The sequence below is a fragment of the Ictidomys tridecemlineatus genome, chromosome 1 (genome assembly GCF_052094955.1).
Source record: "Ictidomys tridecemlineatus isolate mIctTri1 chromosome 1, mIctTri1.hap1, whole genome shotgun sequence".
NCBI lineage: Eukaryota > Metazoa > Chordata > Mammalia > Rodentia > Sciuridae > Ictidomys > Ictidomys tridecemlineatus.
In genome coordinates this window covers 209,397,459-209,418,272 of record NC_135477.1, presented here as the reverse complement: position 1 = coordinate 209,418,272, position 20,814 = coordinate 209,397,459, and the positions used below count along the sequence as shown (strand labels likewise).

The window sequence follows — 20,814 nt, the reverse complement described above, 5'->3', positions numbered from 1 at the left end:
TCAAAGCAGATACTCTGCTTGCCCAAGAATCTTCCCTTGGGAGACTTGCTCTAACCCCACCCTTCAGAATGTTTACTAATCATCAATAACAAAAACTTAACTAAATGGATTCTCATGGATATAAAAAAGTTTTCTACATTAGGGAAAATAAGACCTTGGTCACCGTCCCAGATCAGTCCCATTGTTCCTTCCAGCCTCTGACAAGGGCTACATTAGCCAGAGCCCTATCCACATGGGAATTTGAAAACGAAAAACTAACCCACATGTTCACTATTGAAACTAGTTTCTCTAAGGAGACACCAGGAATATTTCCTTCTGTGTGGAACAAATTTTTATTTGTAATTACTGGCCAACTAGACAGGAACATGCACACTAGTAATCTAGCTCCAAACACAGATGTAGCCCATAATAATCAATTTCTAATCATGCCTTTAACAGCACCCATTAGACACAAAGGGTCTATACATCTAATTCCTCTCCTGGTGGGACCAGCCCACACCTTCAGCCCTTTTTCATTTTTGAGACAGCGTCTCATTAAATTGCCCAGGCTGGGGACTGGGGTTGTGGCTCAGTGGTAGAATGCTTTCCTAGCATGTGTGAGGCACTGGGTTCGATTCTCAGCACTGCATACAAATAAATAAAAATGAATATCCATTGACAACTAAAAAAAAAAAATTAAAAAAAAAGGCCGGGGGTGTTTCTTCTCAGTGGTAAAGCATCCCTTGGTTCAATCCCTGGTACCCATTAATCCCCATTAGCCATTAGAAAAATTCAAATTAAAACTACAATGAGCTATCATAATACACCTATTGGTAAGGCTAAAATAAAGTGTCAACAACAAATGCTGATGAGGTTAAAATTAGATCACTCATACGTTGCTGATAGAAATGTCTGTTAGCCTTTGTTATGGTTAAGATATTAGGTATCCCCCCCAAAACTCATGTATGAGACAATGGAAAAAAAAAGTTTAGAGATGAAACTATTGAATTTTAAGATGTTTAACTTAACCAGTGCATTGATCCCTTGATAGGGATTAATTTGGCAGTAACCGTAGGCAAGTAGACTGTGGCTAGAGGAGGTGGGTCTTTGGGGGAGTGCCTTTGGGTATATACTTTGTCTTCATTGGGAGCAGAGCTCTCTCTCTGTTCCTTGGTGGCCACATCCTGACCTGCTTTCCTCCACCACACCCTTCCACCATGACGTTCTGCCTCACCTAGAGCCCTGAGGAATGGCACCAGCTATCTATGGACTGAGACCTCTGAAACCATGAGCCCCCAAATAAACTTTTCCTTCTAGTTGTTCTTTGTTAGCACAAAAGGAACCGCGTCAGATGCAAACTTCATGGATCGGTATAGCTTTTATTCAGGAACAGAGTGACGCCTCTGATAGACCTACTTTCCTGGTGGAAAATGAGCCCCTGGTCAAAGGGGAGGGGTTGTGCTTATATATATTACACTGAGAGGTAACTCAATGAACATGTCAGTTTGGGCTATCTTTACTGGGCCAGATGGAAGGTTTGGGGTCAGTGATCAGTATCTGGGAAAGAATTTTAGGGAGGAGTCAATGTTGTGGCTTCTTCCCAGAGACTGTCATTTCAGACTTGATAGATATCTCCTCTCGGCCTGTCTTGTCACTGGGAAAGAATGTATTAGGAAGGATCAGTGTATGCCTTGTCCCTCATTCCCTCTCCCTGGGTTACATTATTTTGGGGTTTGTCATTTTCCATATCCAACATTATTGTCAGGTCTTTTGGTCACAGCAGCAAAAAGCTGACTAAAACAAAAATTGTACCAAGAAGTAAGGGTGTTGCTGGGACTAACCTGAACATGTGGTTCCGAAACTTGTGGAATTTGGGGAATTTATGGGAAGAATTGTTGAAAGTTTAGCAATGCATGCTAGAAAAGCTTTAGTATGTTGTAAGTGGACCTTACTGAGCAATTCTGGTGGAGTACAGAAGAACAGAATGCAGAAAGGACTGTGGATAGTAAAAACTGAGCTTATGAGGTTTCAGAGAAGAAGAAAGGCTCTATTGGGAATTGGACTAGAGGCCATTCATGTTATGCTCTGGCTAAGAAGTTGTCTACATTTTGCCCATTTCTTTGAGGGTAAATTTAAGGCGGCCAACTTCTTACTCTGGTAGAAGAAATTTCTTGGCAATAGAGTATTCAAGTGGTGACATGGATATTGCTGGCAGCTTTTAGCCACCTTTATTGTGATAACCAAAGGCAGAAAGAAGAGCAGAATATTTGAAAAACTTGGAGTTTGGCCAGAAACCTGAATTAAACTGGGACTGAGGAAGTTGTGGTTGTGGTTTTTTTTTGTTTGTTTGTTTGTTTGTTTTGGTACCAAGGATTGAACCTGGATGCTTAATCACCCCGCCACATCCCCATGTCTTTCTTTCTCTCTTTCTTTCTTTCTTTCTTTTTTTTTTTTTTAGGTGTAGTTGGGCACAATGCCTTTATTTTATTTACTTATTTTTATGTGGTGCTGAGGATCAAACCCAGGGCCTCACACATGTCAGACGAGTGCTCTACCACTGAGCCACAACCCCAGCCCTCCCCACTCCTTTTTATTTTTTGAGACAGGGTCTTGCTAAGTTGTTTAGGGCCTTGCTAAATTGCTGAGGCTGGTTTGGAACTTGGGATCCCTCTGTATCAGCCTCTGAGTCCCTGGAGTTACAGTCTTGCACTACTGTCAGCAGGAAGGTGTGGTTGTTAAAAACATTACAGCCATCTAAGAAATGCTGTTTAGTACCCTACCCATAAACTGTAGGAAAGTTGGCTTGAGGGCAACTCCTACAAGACTACAGCCATCTTAGGCTCAAGGGTATAAAAGTAAAATTTCCTTTGAGAAGAGACCATGGGGGCATCCTGCTTGCACAGACTGTCCTAGGAAGGTTTTTTTGTGTCGTTGTTTGTTTTTATCATGCTGAGCCACCCAGGTACTCAAGAGACTGCTGCAGCTGTGGTCCCTGGAGGTTTGGCTACTGCTAGAAATGGTGGCAGAATCTGGCATCAAGCATATTGTGCTGGTTTTACAGGAATACAAGATGCTGGAGTTAGAGGGTCATGGAAGCCACCAGTGAGATTTCAAAGGAAGGCCTGGGAAGCCAGACAAAGTGCAGCAGTCTCTGTGGGCTGCCCCTGACAGGGTGATGCATGGAGATGTGAAGACAAAGTTAAAGTTGCAGTGGAGACCCTCAAGATTAAGAGATACCAATACCATGAATGCTGTTGAGGAAAGCTGAAGGAATTGAGCCAAGACAGAGGCCATGTGGGTTGCAACCAGCAATGCCATAGGGGCAGACCTATACAGCTCTTTGGGGAGAACATCGTACGTAATGCCATGTGTTCCAGATATTGGACATGAAACTACAGAACTTGTTTGCTCAGTTGGATTTTAGTCTTACTTTGGTCCCATTCCTTCTTCCTATGCCCCTATTTCTTCACATGGAAACATTTACTTTTTGCCTTTATATATGGGATAAATGTAACTAGATTTGATTTTTACAGGGGCTCATGCTGAGAGTTTGCCTTAAGTTTCAGAGGAGACTTCAGATTTGGACTTTTGGTCAATCCTGGAACTGTTGAGACTATGAGGACTCTTGGAAATGGACTAAATATATTTTGCATTGTGAGATGAGTATGAGTTTTTGGAGACCAGTGGGTAGAATGTTATGTTTAGATATTAGGTGTCCCCCAAAGGCTCAGTGCAAGAAAGTTCAGAGACAAATGATTGAGTTATTAGAAGTTTAATCTAATCAGAGCATTAATCCCCTGATAGGAATTAATTTGGTTGTAACTGTTAGGCAACTTGGGTGCAGCTGGGGGAGTTGGATGCCTGGGGATGTGCCTTTGGGATGTATATTTTGTCCTTACTGAGCTGAGAGCTCTCTCTTTCTCTGCTTCCTGGTGTCATGTCCCAACCTGCTTTCTTCCACCACACACTTGGGACTCTTGTAGGGCTCAGAGCAATGGAGCTGGCTGCCTATGGACTGAGACTTATGAAACCATAAGCACCAAATAAAGTTTTCCTCCTCCCAATTTGTTCTTGTGAGATCTTTTGGTCACAGCAGGAAAAAACAAAACAAAACAAACAAACACCCCCACTGACTAAATCAGCTTTCAAAATACCTGAAGTAGTCACTTATAAAGTGAAAAGTTTCATTTGGCTCACAGTTTTGGAGGTTTCGGTCCATGATCACTTGGCCCTGTTGTTTGGCAGCATATGGTGGTAAAGCCAAATTGCTCTGCTCATGTCTGGAAAAAAAAAGAAGGAAGAAGCTGGGGTCCCACTATTCCTTTAAAAAATATGCCCCAAGTGACCTGATCTATATATCTCTCATTAGGTCTCACCTCATAAAGATTTCATTGCTTGCCAAAAGTAACACACTGGGCACAAAGCCTTTGTCATGAAATAATCATTCTAACTATTTACTCATGGAAGGACTTCTGTGTTGTTTTCAGTTTGGGCTACAAATGTATAAATAAATTTATACTCATGTACAGGTATAAAAAGTATTTATTTCTCTGGAATAAATGACAAGGAGTGCAATTCCAGGGACACTTAAGATACAAATGAAAACAGAATGTAAAATGACATAGACACTCTGGAAAAGTGGCTTTGTTTGTTTGATAGTGCTGAGGATCAAACCCAGGGCCTCACATAAATAAGCACTTTACCACTGAGCTAAATCCCTAGCCTGGAAAATAGTTCTTACAAAAACTAAAAATGCAACTACCATATGCCCCTAGAATTGTACTTTTGGTAATTTATCCCAGAGAAATAAATACTGTGTTATATCACCACATTAATGTTAATGACAGATTTATTTCTAATAACCTCAGTTGAAAACAACACTGATGACTTTCCATGAATAAAAGGTTAGAATGATGTGTCTATATCAGGGAGTACTACTCAACAATAAAAAGAACAAACTATTGATATATGCTATAAACTGGATGAATCTCCAGGGAATTATAAGAATGAAAAAAAAGTAAATAAAACCAATCTCAAAGGTTTCATACTATATAATTCTATTTGTAACACCACTGAAATGACAAAAGTATAAAATACAGAACAGGTTAGTGATTTCCAGGAGTCCTGAGGGAAGAGGGGTAATAGAGAAGTGGGTATAGTTGTTAATAGGAGGTAAGGGAACTGTTTTGCAACTTGACTGTATCAATGCCAATATCATAGTTGTGATAATGTAGTATGGTTTTGAAAAATGTTTACCACTGGGTGAAACTGGGAAAATTATCCAGGTGATTTTTTTTTTTTGAGAATTTTAATGTTTATTTTTTAGTTATCAGCGGACACAACATCTTTGTCTGTATGTGGTGCTGAGGATCAAACCCAGGCCGCACGCATGCCAGGTGAGCGCGCTACCGCTTGAGCCACATCCCCAGCCCTATCCAGGTGATTTTTATTTCTTTCAACTGCATGTGAATCTACAATTATCTCAAAATAAAAATAACAATTGAAAAAAAAATCTCATCTTTCTCATTTGGGAGTCTAGAAGCAAACAACTGATCAGATCTGCAAATTCTGCATTTCTGAATGCAAGCTATTTCCTTTTATGTCTGCTTGCTTGCAAAATGGCCAATACTTTCTTGAATTTATCTCTTTAGTAATGTCTTGGCAAACACAGCCACCACTCCTAACTACCAACCCCCCTACTTTTCTTCTTAACTTAGTGCCACATGATTTTCCCTCCTAAGTTACCACAACAGGTGGTTTTGCCAAGTGAAATGATAAACTTTAAAAATAATTACCTTTCTCCCATTGCCTCACCACCCCATGGTACATACTGTAGGTTTGTGTTGTAGCAGTTTCACACTTGCAGAGAAATTCCACATTAGGACAATCAACTCTAGCTGATGAAACACACAACTTTTAGAGACCTCAGTTTAACATAAAAAAGGTTTGTTTCTCCTTCTTCTTCATCCTCCTCCTCACCCCCATACTGGTGATGGGCCAAGGGGCTATCTACCACTGAGCTACATCCCCAATCCCTTTTATTTTTTGAGACAGAGTTCTCCAAGTTGCCCACCCTGGCCTTGAATTTCCAATTCTTATTCTTCAGCCTCCTGAGTCACTGGGATTACAGGCATATGTCACCAGACCTGGCTTCTTCTTTTGACATGGAGTTTTGCTATATTTCCCAGGATGACCTAAAACTCCTGGGCTCAACTGCTCTTCCTAACTCAGTCTCCAGGGTTGCTGGGATTGGAGATGTGCACTTTCTCTTCCAGCTACTTTCTTCCTTTCTCTTTGTTTTTGTGTTTTTGAAACCAGGGGCACTTAACCACTGAGCCACATTCCCAGCACCTCCCCCCCCTTTTAATTAGTTCTAATTAGTTATACATGACAGCAGAATGCATTTTGGTTTATTGTACACAAATGGAGCACAGATTTTCATTTCTTTGGTAGTACACAATATAGAGTTGCACTGTATGTGCAGTCATATATGTACCTAGGGGAATGATGTCCATCTCATTCCATCACCTTTCCTACCTCCATGCCTCCCCCTTTACCCTCCCCTTTGTCCAGTCAAATTTCCTCCTTTCTTCCCATGCCCCTCCCCACATTATGGATAAGTATCCACTTATCAAGAAGAACATTCATTTGGTCTTTGGTTTTTTGAGATTGGCTTACTTTGCTTAGCATGATATTCTCCAACTCCATCCATTTACCTGAAAATGCCATAATTTTATTCTCTTTTAAAGCTGAGTAATATTCCATTGTGTGTGTGTGTGTATATATACATATATATATATAGATAGATATAGATAAAGAAACTATGATATAGATATATAGTTTCTTTATCCATTCACCTATTGAAGGGCATCTAGGTTGGTTCCACAGTTTAGCTATGTGAATTGAGCTGCTATAAACATTGGTATAGCTGTGTCACTATAGTATGTTGATTTTTTTTTTTTTTTTTTTACCAGGGATTGAACTCGGGGGTGGGGAGGGGGGGTGGGGGGGTGGGGGGGCACTTGACCACTGAGCCACATCCCCAGTTCCATTTTGTATTTTATTTAGAGACAGGTCTCACTGAGTTGCTTAAGACCTCACTAAATTGCTAAAAGGCTGGGTTTGAATTCCCAATCCTGACCCAGCCTCCTGAGTTGCTGGGATTACAGGCATGTGCCACCATGCCTGGCTTTTTTTGTTTTTATCCAGGGTCTCACTAAATTACTTAGGGCCTCGCCAAGTTGCTGAGGCTGACCTCGAACTTGAGAATCTTCTGCCTTGGCCTCCTGAGGTGCTAGGATTATAGACATGAGCCACTTTGCCCAGTTCTTCAAGCAACTTTCGCTTCTTATTTACACAAAAGCCTGTATAGTTGCACAAATCAGTTCCATCTTGAAGCCTCACCATCTGGATTCCTTTCAATAGTTTCAAAATTACTGCAATAGGGAGTAGAGGAGGTCACAACTCTTACTTACTACGTCAGCCTGAAAGTTACACATCTTGCTTTTCTTCTGGAACTGCTGGTAAGAACTAGCTGTATGATCTCACAACCTAACCTGGATTGAGGCTAGGATGTTTAGTGAGCACCAATAATCTCTATTACACCTGGGTATCCTGGTTCCCTCTGTAGATACAAATACTAATATGCTTATTTTTACTCCTTTCTTTTAAAAAATATTTATTTATTTATTTATTTTAATTGTAGTTGGACACAATACCTTTATTTATTTATTTTTATGTGGTGCTGAGGATCGATCCAAGGGCCTTGCACATACTAGGCAAGAACTCTACCGCTGAGCCACAACCCCAGCCCCTCCTTTCTTTTTTTTTTTTTAATATATATATTTTTTAGGTGAACACAATACCTTTATTTTGTTTTATGTGGTGCTGAGGATCAAACCCAGTGCATCATGTGTGCCAGGCAAGTGCTCTACCTCAGAGTCACAACCCCAGCCCTTTTATTACTCCTTTCTTATATAAAAGGTAAGATATTACATGCACTGTTCTGCACCTTGCTTTCTTCACTAATCTAAATCTGAGAGAACTTCTTCCTCCTCCTCCTTTTCCTCCTCCCTCTTTCTTTTTCTTGTTTCTAGCTCTCTCTTTTCACAGTTACACAATATCACATAGTGGGGATATTCTGTGGTTTAGCCAATTCCTTCTCTCTCTCTCTCTCTCTTTCTTTCTTTTTTTGGTACCAGGGATTGAACCCAAGGGCGGTAAACCACCACTGAGCCTCATCCCCAGCTCTTTATATATATTTTTTATATTTATATTTTTTTAGTTGTAGTTGGACACAATATCTTTATTTTGTTTACTTATTTTTATGTGGTGCTGAGAATCGAACCCAGGGCCTTGCACATGCTAGGGCGAGTACTCTACCACTGAACCACAACCCCAGCCCCTATATATATTTTTTAATATTTTTATTTTTTAGTTGTAGTTAGACACAATACCTTTATTTAATTTATTTATTTATTTTGATGTGGTGCTAAGGATCGAACCTAGAGTCTCGCATATGCTAGGCAAGCACTCTACCGCTGAGCCACAACCTCAGCCCCCTTTTTATATTTTTATTTAGAGACAGGGTCTTGCTAAACTGCTTAGGGCCTTGATAAATTGCTAAGGGATTACAGGCATGCACCACAACCCCTGGCTCCCCAATTCCTTCTTTATAAAATTTATGGCTTGCCGGGTTTCTGTTCTTGCAACTAAAAGGCTCGGGGGTCACTCTAGTTTAACTGGGCTAACTGGGCTGCATGAAATAACCATACAAGAGATACAAATACCTTTTTCTTTGGGGTTGCTGTGATGGCTCCTCTGACCTTAAGGGTCTGCAGGAAGAGAGAGAGAGCACACGCTGACCCCTTTTATTGAGGAGAAGCTATTCAAATGAGGCAAGGGGTCAGATTTCAGGGGGTTGAGTCTATCTTCATGATGTCCACTGTCAGCAGGTTGACTTACACCTGGGTAGGCCACACCCAAGGGCACAGTAAGAGGAGGGGACACATACAAGGCACTTTCATGGAAGATTCTAACCTAAACAGGGCAAGGGGTTATATTACAAAGGAACAGGTGAGCATAGCTTCACCCATGGGACTGTAGCAAGACACACCCATTCCTGTGACTGAGCGCCTCAGCACCCAGCTGGGGAGTGTAACTCAGTCACCCATAAGGTTGGCCTCCCACAATGGCTTCCAATTCTTTCTAATACAAAGAATGTTTAGATAGGGCAAAGGGGAGGGAGGGGAAGGGAGGGGGCATGGGATAGGAAAGACAGTGGAATGAGATAGACATCATTATCCCAAGTACATGTATGAAGACACGAATGGTGTGACTCTACTTTGTATACAACCAGAGACATGAAAAATTGTGCTCTTGGAGCTGGAGTTGTGGTTCAGTGGTAGAGCGCTTGCCTAGTACGGGAGAGGTGCTGGGTTTGATCCTCAGCACCACATAAAAATAAATGAATAAAATAAGGGTATGTGTCCAACTAAAAAATAAATATTAAAAAAAGGAAAATTGTGCTCTATATCTGTACTATGAATTGAAATGCATTCTTCTGTCATATATAACAAATTAGAATAAAAAAATTTAAAAACATAACAAAACAAATAATGTTGCAATAGATAATCTTTTTGAATAAATTCTTAGAAATGTGAATACCAGGTGAAAGGATAAATTATTAGTAATTTTACACTTTAAAATTACCAAATTATATATAATATATAATCTCCATACAGATTATATTATCTTTTTTTCCCACCAAAGATGTGTGTGCCTCTTTCCTCATCATCATATGTATATTTGCCAACTTGACAGAAGATAAAAACATTTCAGTATAGTTCAACTTTATCTTAGAATAAGAAAAATTAAATGTTTTAAACTTTTTTTTCCCCCCCAGTACTGGGGATTTAACCTTGTGGTGCTCTACAACGGAGTTATATCTCCAGCCCTTTTTATTTTTCATTTTGAGACAGGGTTTCCCTAAACTGGCCTTGAACTTGAGATCCTCCTGCCTTAGCCTCCCAAGTAGCTGGAATTACAGGCCCAAACAACCAGGCCTAGCCTCTCAATGTTTTTAAAGGGTTGTTTTTATTTTTTTCTGCAAGCTTCCTATTAACGTCCTTTGCCTGTTACAGAATTGTTATCAGTCCAATTTTAGCATCTCTGCTATTAAACAAATTTTGAAAAATTTTACATAGGTTTACGGGCTTCTCCACAGACATGCTAATCAGAAGTGCCCCCCCAAAAAAATATATATATCCTTTCTTTTCTTTTAATCAGTACTTGGTATTGAACCCAGGAGCACTTTACCCCTGAACTACATTTTCCAGCCCTTTTATTTTATTGGTAGTGGGGATTAAACTCATAGGTGCTTTACCATTAAGCTACATCCCCAACCATTTTTATTAATATTTTTGGTTTAATTTTCCTTTCTTATTTAATATTTAATAATTAATTTATTTTTTTTTTGTACCAGAGATTAAAACCCATGTGCATTTAACCACTGAGCCACATCTGCAACCCTTTTAATTTTTTATTTTGAGACAGGGCCAAGTTAAATTGCTAAGGCTGACTTTGAACTTGTGATCCTCCTGCCTCAGCCTCCCAAACCACTCCACTGGGATTACAGGCGTGTGCCACCATGCCTGACTTTGTTTGTTTTTATACAAGGTCTCAGTAAGTAATTTAGGGATTCACCAAATTGCTGACCTTGAATTTGCAATCTTACAGCCTCAGCCTCTGGAGTTGCTGAGATTACAGGCATGTGAGTCTGTTTGGTCAAGCCCTTTTATTTTCTTCTCTGAGACAGGATCTAGCTAAATTGCCTAGGCTGGTCTCCAATTGGGATCCTCCAGCCTTTGGCCTCCTGAATAGCTGGGATTATAGGTGTGAGCCACTTCACCTGTTGCTAAATATTTAGAGTGATCAATTTGTTTTGACAATGAGGGTTAATGATAGATTCCTAAATGGGTGGCTTTTAGAAATATAAATTACTACAGCCTGTAATCCCAAAAAGGTTCTGGGCATGTAGCTTGGTGTTAGAGGTCCTTTGAATTTAATCCCTAATACTACAAAAAAAGTCGAAAAAAAAAATTACAGCAGTTTGAGGTTATATAACTACAAGGTTAAGGAGCTACAACATGTTGTGTATTAAAATAGTGATGTAAGCATTAATTAATATAGAATTTAATGTTAACTTTGGAGTAATGATATAACTGTTTTAAGTTTAAAAAAATAATAATTAGACCCTGGATTTAAGAGTTTTCTAACATGAAGCAGAGGCAGCAGTTCATTATCAGGAATAATGAATTAGAGAAACTAGGAACAGATTAAAATCAAACTTTGCAAATCAGCGAGGGAGTAAAATTGATCATTCTGAGCTTGCCTATAAACCCAAGTTTTGTCAAGTTTTTTCATTTTAGGAAACCAAAACAGCCTGTATTACTTATAAGCTTTCCAATTAAATTTTAAACTATATCGAAATTAAAAACTGGCTATCTTTGCCCAGCGCAGTGGTGCACACCTGTAATCCCAGCAGCTCAGGAGCTGAGGCAGGATTATGAGTTCAAAATCAGCATCGGTAATTTAGGGAGGCCCTAAGCAATTTAGCAGACCCTGTCTCTAAATAAAATACAAAAAAGAGCCGAGGAGGTGGCTCAGAGGTTAAGAGCTCCTAGGTTCAATCCCTGGTACCAAAAAAAACCCCCAAAACTCCAAAAAACCTGGCAATCTGGGAAGGGAATAATACTGGATAACTCAAGCAGGCTGAACCAAATACACCCATCACAAATCCTCCACTGCAAAACAACAATAGGAATGGAGAATAAGGTTCAGGCCCAGCGCGGGAAGAGGAGCGGGGCGGAGTCTGGCGCAGAGGGGTGGAGCTACCCGCAGAGCCGAGGAGGACCTTGCCCGCGAGCCTTTCGCTCCTCCCCGTGACGCCACAGGCAGGCCCCGCCCCCAGATGCCCAGGACTCCCCGGTACCACTGCTGTTTGCTTGCGCCCCGGAAGCTGCCCCTTCTCGGGGGTCATGATGGGCAGCAAAATGGCGTCTGCCAGCAGGGTCGTTCAGGTAAAGAGACTCGGTAGTTTTTTCTCACGTTGGGCAGAGAGATGGTGCAGATGTGGCAATGGCGCGAGGGAGGAAAGGCGGTGGCACAGGATGCGTGCTGACCGCGGCCCTGAATAGGGGCATGGCTGCGCCCGGGGTGTATGAGAATGGGAGCTTAAGCCCATTGCGTCGGGCAGTTAAGCCAGGGTCCGGAGCTGAGGGTTCGAGTCTGGCAGTGGGAGAGCGACATCTCCGCAGATAGGTACGTACTGGTCTGGGGTCTCTGGACTCCTCCGCCAGGTCCTCCCTAGCCTTAGTTTGCGGGCTACGCTGCCCTCCAGTAGCCTGGCCAATCGCGGTCTAGTATTGTCTGTACTGTCCCCAGTGGGCCAATCCGGAGTAAGGCGATAGCGGAGCGTTAAAGGAAGCGAACGCCGGATCTGACCCAGTGTCCCTTCAAGGTCTTGAGAATGTCAGGATAACTGGCTCCTACGGCCGGTTCAGCCCACCTTTTTCAGGCATCTGTCTACAGGCTGAATGGGGAAATAGAAAAATATTTTCCTTAACTTTATTACTAGTATATATTTTTGTGTTATTTCCCAAACCTTTTTTCCCTGCTTAGATAGGCAGCTGAAGTAACATTGTTAATCCACCTATGACCTACTAACTCTTGACACCTTTTCCTTTGCTTCTCCATCTTAAATAGGAGAGGTAAATTTGGTATATAAATAGGCACGACCTTTTGTAAATTGGGTTACAATTTAGAAGCATGTTATAGTGATTAGCTTTTGTCTTTGATATGAGAGGTACATTTCCCTTTACATTAATTAGTACATCTCTTAAAAGATCTTTTCCTGAAGTTCCAGAAGTTGTCTGAAAGATAATTCTAGATTCCAGTCTTTGGTTCCATTGCAATAAATGATGCTCACTTATTTATTCAGTGGGTGGTTACTGAGCATTAACTAATTAAAGATTCTCTAAAGACAGAAACCTGACAAAGGACTACATAACCATAATATCAATAATAAATATGTAACCCAATTTAAAATGGGTCAGGGAGTTGATGCTGCATAATAAAACTGTCAAATGAGCAATAAACATGTGAAAGATGCTTAGTAATCCATACTTGCCTGCAAAATACAAATTAAAACTAGGAGGTACTGTACATCCACCAAAGTGGCTTAAATTTATTTCTTCATTGCTTGGGATTGAACCCAGGACCTCATGTATGCTAAGCACTTGCTCTTGTCTCTAAACTACATCCATAGCCCTTGCAACTAAAATTTAAAAGACTGACAATACCAAATGGTGATGTGAACAGGAAGTACTGAAACACTCATACATTGCTGGTGGATGTGTGAAATGGTACTGCCATTATGGAGAACTGCCAGTCTTTAAAAAACATTTCTCTATGACTCAGCAAATACACTTATAGATTTATTACCCAAAAGAAGTGAATGCATATACCTACAAAAAGACTTGTATGGGCTGCAGCTGTATCTCAGTGATAGAGCACTTGCTTAGCATATTTTAGGCCCTGGTTTCAATCCCCAGTACTGTAAACAGAAAACAAGAAAACATAAAATTCTGATAGAAAGTTAATAGCAGGGCTGAGGTTATAGCTCAGTGGAACAGCACTTGCCTAGCATGTGTGAGGCACTGGGTTTGATTCTCATCACCACATATAAATAAGTAAATAAAATAAAGGCCCATCAACAACTAATAAAAATATTTTTAAAGAAGTTAATAGCAGGTTTATTTATATTAGGTCCCAAATCAGAAACAAGGATCACATGATATGACAGAAAACTTTACATGTTTTAGTGTGCTTTCTGTCATTCATTATAACTTCAGTTAGGAATTTCAGTCCATGATCAATTGGGACTGTGGTAACATTTTGTATATGTGTAATATAATATCAAAACCAGGAAACTGACATCAGTACAGTTAACATAGCTTATTTAATCATATTTATATGGATTCATTTGTGCTCTTGAGTTCTATGCAATTTTGTTTTTGTTTTTTACATTAAGATATTAGATCCATTTTATTTATTTTTCTCATTCAAATAAAACATTTAATTTGAAGGACTAGTTGTACTTATTGGGGGAAAAACTCTGCATCTGTAATGGCTAGAGATAGCCAGAGACTTGAGCTTCATTCCATAGGAGAGAGCAACACTAGAGAAAATGGTCATATGAGAGGTTTTTTAAATCAGCTTGTAGAGTGGGGAAAGCTGTTTGGAGAGGAGTGATGTTTGAGCTGTCTTAAGGGATTATAGTGGTTGTAATGATAGACATGGAAGTGGAATGGGGAAGAGAATTCCTGAGAAAGGATGTGAGCTTCAGATGAAATGGGCATGGAAATAGCATGATAAATTAGGGAAATGAGAAGTACTTGAGAAAACATGGAAGGGCAAGTACATCAGACAGCGGCTGGGAATGAAACCAAGGTAAGGAGAGGCCAGTTTCTGATAGGCCTTGTGAGTGCTAAGAGTTTGAATTTTGGGGCTGGGGTTGTGGCTCAGTGGTGGAGTGCTCGCTCGCCTAGCATATGTGAGGCACTTGGTTCAATCCTCAGCACCACATAAAAATGAAATAAAGATATTGTGTGCACCTACAACTACAAAATTAATATATACAAAAAATAAATAAATAGAGGTATTGTGTCCATGTACAACTAAAAATATTTTTTAAAAAAGTGTGAGCTTTATCATGAAAACTGTGAAACATTGTTCTTTTTTTTTTCTTTTAAGAGAGAGAATTTTTTAAAATATTTATTCTTTAGTTTTCGGCAGACACAATATCTTTGTATGTGGTGCTGAGGATCGAACCGGGGCTGCACGCTTGCCAGGCGAGCGGGCTACTGCTTGAGCCACATCCCCAGCTCCGTGAAACATTTTTCAAACTTAAACTAGGGGAGTGACAGTAAATAGAATATTTTAAGAATCTTAGCTATTCAAGGAGAAAAATTGTTAGAGAAGCATTTTAACAATGCAGGTAAACATGCTTTTATGGTGGTGACTTTTCAGGCTGACCCCAACACTTTATTTACTTCTGTACCCATATAAAAATTATATAGCAAATATATACAAATATATTGCAGATAAACATACTTCAGTCTCAGTAACATAACAATTTGCATATTACATTAGTTGGCAAAATAGTACTCTGTTCATTAGATTTTTTAGCACTGTATATTCAGGAGATTTCATATTGATAGGCTCATTTGAGGTCCTCTATAACACTATCTGTAATTTTAGGTATGAGAATACCAGTTAGAAAAACATTATTCTGAAAATAAGTATTTTTTTTTTTTTTGGAGAGAGAGAGAGAGAGAGAGAGAGAGAGAGAGAGGAGAATTTTTTTAGTATTTATTTTTTAGTATTCGGCGGACACAACATCTTTGTTTGTATGTGGTGCTGAGGATCGAACCCGGGCCGCACGCATGCCAGGCGAACGCTCTATGGCTTGAGCCACATCTCTAGCCCCTAAAAATAAGTATTTTGATAGGTAAAGAAAAAAGACAGAAAGCTATCAAATATTTTAATCTGTTGTATATGGATTTGGAGGTTATAGACAGTATTTTCTCCTTTGTGCTTTTCTTCATTTTTCCCAAAGTTAAAAAAAAAAAAAATTGGGAGGGATACTGGGGTGGGGATTCATCCTCAGCCCTATTTTGTATTTTAGAGACAGGGTCTCACTGAGTTGCTTAGTGCCTTGCTTTTGCTGAGGCTAGCTTTGAACTCATAACCTCCTGTCTCAGCCAAAATTTTTATACAGATTGTGTTACTTTGGTAGTCAGAACAGGTGTTTTTAAAATGACCTAGTTTTCAATACAATTGCTTTCTATCCTATTTTAAACTATTACGTATTAACATAGTAGAGAAACCACACTCCATACAGATTAGGAAACTTCCAATTCTTTTCTTACTAATCTATAAGTCACAGAACACAAAATCCATGCCGTCCTATTCATTGGGTGGTTTTGAGATCGGTTGTTAATACATTAAAAAATCTTGTACTGGACACAGTAGCACATGCCTGTAATCCTAGCAACTTTGAGAGGCTGAGGAAGGAGGAGTTCAAGTTCAAAACCAGCCTCAGCAATTTAGTAAGGTCCTAAACTACTTAGTGAGATCTTGTCTCAAAGTACAAAATAAAAAGGAATTGGATGGAGGGTTGGGCTCTAGTTCAGTGGTAGAATGCTTGCCTAACGTGTGAGGCACTGGATTAGATTCTTAGCATTACATGAAAATAAAAAAATAAAGAAGTTCTGTTCATCCACAACTACAAAAAAAAAAAAAAAGAATAGGGATATAGTTTAGTGATTAAAGTACACATGGGTTCAGTCCCCAGTACCAAAAAAGGAAAAAAAAAAAAACAGTGATGGTTAGGTATCCTAGTGACATGCCTGTAATTCCAGCTACTCTAGAAGCTGAGGCAGGAGCGTCACAAATTTGACACCAGCTTGGGCAATTTAGCTGGACCCTGTCTCAAAATAAAGTTGAGCTGGGCATGGTGGTTCCTACCTGTAATCCCAGCAGCTCAGGAGGCTGAGGCAGGAAGAGCACAAGTTCAAAGCCAGCTTCTGCAACTTAGTGAGGCTTGAAGCAACTCAGTGAGAACTTGTCTCTAAATAAAATACAAAAAAGGGCTGGGGATGTGGCTCAGTGGTTAAGCCTGGGTTCAATCTTTAGTGCCAAGAAAAACAAGTAAAAAAGGCTGGAATGTAGCTCAGTGGTACAGTGGTAGAGGGCTTGCCTTGCTATGCAAGACGCCCTGAGTTTAATCCCTAGTACAGAAAAAAGAATGTATAAACTACAAAGTTATGAATAACTGATAAATTAATAATTCATAGATCAGTTACCTTGGTTGGGAAAAATACAATTTAAAGATGATGTCAAGTAGTAATTTATTTTAACAAACGTATCAGGATTAGTATAGATCATTGCTTTTACAGTTAATGAGGTTATTTTTTGTCATGTTTTCCTTTAGGTAGTCAAGCCACATACTCCATTAATAAGATTTCCTGACAGAAGAAACAATCCTAAACTTAGTGGTAAGTGATATTCTATTTAGATTTTTTTTTAAAAAGTATGCATATTTAGAAATGATATTCTATTATAAGCATTATTTCTTTTTTTCTTTTCTCTCTCTCTCTCTCTCTCTCTCTCTCTCTCTCTCTCTCTCTCTCTCTTTTGGCACCAGTGTGCTTAACCACTGAGCAACATCGCCAGCCAATTTTTTTATATCTTATTTATTTTTTTGGTATTAGGGATTAAACTCGGGTACTCAACCACTGAGCCACATCCCCAGCCCTGTTTTGTATTTTATTTAGAGATAGGGTCTCACTGAGTTGCTTACCACCTTGCTGTTGCTGAGGTTGTCTTTGAACTCAGCATTCTCCTGTCTCAGCCTCCTGATTCTGGGATTACAGGCATATGCCTGGCTTTATATTTTATTTTGAGACAGGGTCTTGCTAAATTGCTTAGGGCCTCACTGAGTTGCTAAGTCTGGCTATGAACTTGTGATCCTCTTGCCTTGGCCTCCCAAGCCACTGGGATTACAGGTGTAAACAACCACGTCCAGCTATAAGCATTCTTTCTTTCTTTTTTTGTTTAAAGAGAGAGAGAGAGAGGAGAGAGAATTTTTTAATATTTTTTAGCAGACACAACATCTTTGTACGTGGTGCTAAGGATCGAACCCGGGCCGCATGCATGCCAGGCGAGCGTGCTACCACTTGAGCCACATTCCCAGACCCTAAGCATTATTTCTTATTCATTCATTCATTGGTAATGGGGATTGAACCTGAAGCAATTTACCACTATTACCTCGATAGTCCTTTTAATTAATCAATTAAGTTAGTTAGTTAGATTTGTTTTGTTTTCGTTATGAGTAATAGAAAACTTCGTCTCAATAGTGGCTTATTTTATTTTTTCTCTTTCCACATGTTTTATTGGTATATTATAGTTGTACATAATGATAGGATTTGTTACATATTTGTACATATATACCATTTAACAATATAATTTGGATAATATCACTCCTAAGCACTTCTTCCATTTGTCCCCCACAGTCCTTTTTATTTTGAGACAGGGTCTTGCTGATTTGCTGAGGGTTTCACCAAATTGCTGAGACTGGCCTCAAACTTGCAATCTTCCTGCATGTGCTAGGTGAACACTCTGCCCCTGAGCCACAACCCCAGCACCCCCGCCCCCCAACCACTTTTTGTATTTTATTTAGAGACAGGGTCTCACTGAGTTGCTTAGGGCCTCATTGCTGAGGCTGGCTTAGAATTTGTAATCCTCCTGCCCCAGCCTCCCTAGTTGCTGGAATAATAGGCATGTGCCACCGTGCCTGACTTACTTTTATTTTTTATTTTTAGACAGGGTCCCATTAAGTTATTAAGGGTCTAATTAAATTGCTGAGGCTGGCCTCAAACTTGTGATCCTTCTGTCTATATCCTCCCAAGTCCCTGGGATTACAGGTGTGTGCCACTGCACCTTCTTCCATCTTTTGGGAAGATTCGCCTCTGCTTATATTTATAGAGATTATGAGGAATAGTAACCATTCTTACATTTATCTCCCAGCTAACCAGCTTTTCTTTCATTTACTCCTTTACCTATTCATTCAGTCAGTAACTGTTTCTTGGATTGCCTGAACCCTTAGCAGTTACTGACTATAATATAACGACCTTTATAAATTAGGGAAGATTCTGAAATTCTTCCCCTTTTTTAGGGGGGGGTGGTGCTGGGGATTGAACCTAGGGCCTTAATCCATGTGAGGCAAGCACTCTACCAATTGAGCTACATCCCCAGCCTGCCTTCTGTTTTTTATTTTACTAAATCTTATGTGTCTCTCTTGATACTTGATCTTTAATTCCAGAAGAATTTCAACAGTTTTCATAGGGATTTAAAAATTTATTTTAACTATTGAAAAATTAAGATGTTGAAAAAAGTATTCTCATTTACTAACTTTGTTATTCCCCATTATAAGACATTACCTGTAAACTTCACCGTGTGTGGCCTTTAAGAGGTTACATGACAAAAACTTAAGTAATGTAAGTCACCCACAATGGTTGAACACCTCTAACAAGAAACTTTATTATTTTACAAACTTTATGTTCATTTTAGTAATTCGCTTACTTAAAACTACCTGCTTTCTAGGTAAAATGGAAGCTCTAGCCAGAGATTGAGCTCAGTAGTTTGAGGATAGCCTGTTTAGTAATGTAGTGAGACCCCTTCACAAAAATTAAAAAAAATAAATAAAATAAAAAAGGGCTGGAACTGTAGCCAATCTCCAAGTTGTACGTAGCATGTACAACTCCCTGGGTTCCATCCCCAGCACTGAAAACAAAAACTACCTCTTTATATCTTTTGAAAAGAATGTTGATTTTAAGAATGAATTGATCATTCAATAGAAGATAACTCAAAATAATATATTGCAACACCTGGATAATTTCTCTAATTAGGTTCTGTGTCTTTCAGTAACAGAAGGTTTGAGATCAGCGGGGCTGCCATCTCACTCACCTGTAATTTCACAACATTCTAAGGGGAATAAATCACCAGATTTGCTGATGCATCACGGTCCACCAGACACTGCAGAAATAATAAAAACATTACCTCAGAAATACAGAAGGAAACCTGTATCTCAAGAAGAAATGGAATTTATCCAAGTATGTTGTTGCTCTATCATAAGACTGTATAAAACACCATTAACATATCAGCTTTGGAATTTCATTTGTTGATTTCTATGCTCTTCCCATTGTCTTGCCAAGTGTGTCATAGCTAAGACAGATGGGGATGTAGGCCAGACTGTAAAAACAAACCATCATTGGAGCCCTCAAGAAATCTGCAGGTTATGTTACTGATAAAAACCACATAAATAAAAGCTTCTTGGTGTCCTCAAAAATTCTTCAGAGAAGAACCTCTTAGATAAGAAATGTGGGGACAATTGAAGTAGGTCAACCTTGAGTTTCTTCCAGATCTGAAATCATAACAATGAATATAAGGGTGTAGAGTTATGAAAAACCTAAAATTTGCTTAAAAATTGCATAAATTAGTTTGAATAGTAGCCATGAAAACATTTCCTGTGTCAATTTAACATCTAACCTAACCTTATTGCTTATGTTTTTCTTTTCAGCGTGGAGGTCCAGAATAATCACTGTGGCTGCTGTTTGTCATCAGACAAAAGAATTATCTTTACAGTAGAGGACTTCCAAGACAAATGAAAAACTGTATATTAATCTTAATAAATATTCTGCAAAAAAATGAAGTACAGAAAATTTAAATGAATACTTTTAATTTCTAATTTATATATCTTGGTAGGCTTCTCTACAAGCTTACCTAATTGTTTATATACATTATACTTATTAAAGTATACATTTTGAAATGTTAGCCTATTAATTTACTCTTGATTATCAAATATTACCAGTAATGAACTATTATTAAAAGCACACAGTGTCTAGTAAACTACTATAAGGTTTTCCATGATTTCACTTTTATTTCTGTTTCTATTTAGATATGGAAAGAATTCATGAGGCAGAATTACTGCTTTAGGGAAGTGATTTTCCTGAAATGAGAATCAGTGAAATAATGTCTTCATTATTTGCCCAACTACTGTGGGTTAACCTTTACTTTCTGTGTTTCTTTTATAAATTCTGTACTATGGCCTAGTATAAGTGTTGCCCAACACAAATTAGACAAGAGGTTTGGGTTTAATGTTAGCAATAAGCTATTCTGTTAACTTGTGAAAAATACATGATTTACCGTTAT

At 39.1% G+C, this 20,814-nt stretch overlaps 1 protein-coding gene across 1 annotated transcript; it reads left to right on the top strand.

Moving 5' to 3' along the window:
* The first annotated feature begins 11,906 nt into the window (after positions 1 to 11,906).
* Positions 11,907 to 20,314, top strand: Kgd4 (alpha-ketoglutarate dehydrogenase subunit 4). Its single transcript, XM_005319536.5, has 4 exons — positions 11,907 to 12,059; positions 17,036 to 17,099; positions 19,528 to 19,715; positions 20,183 to 20,314. The coding sequence occupies exons 1-4, from the start codon at positions 12,018 to 12,020 to the stop codon at positions 20,198 to 20,200; spliced, it is 312 nt and encodes a 103-aa protein (XP_005319593.1). The 5' UTR covers positions 11,907 to 12,017; the 3' UTR covers positions 20,201 to 20,314.
* Positions 20,315 to 20,814: the final 500 nt, after the last annotated feature.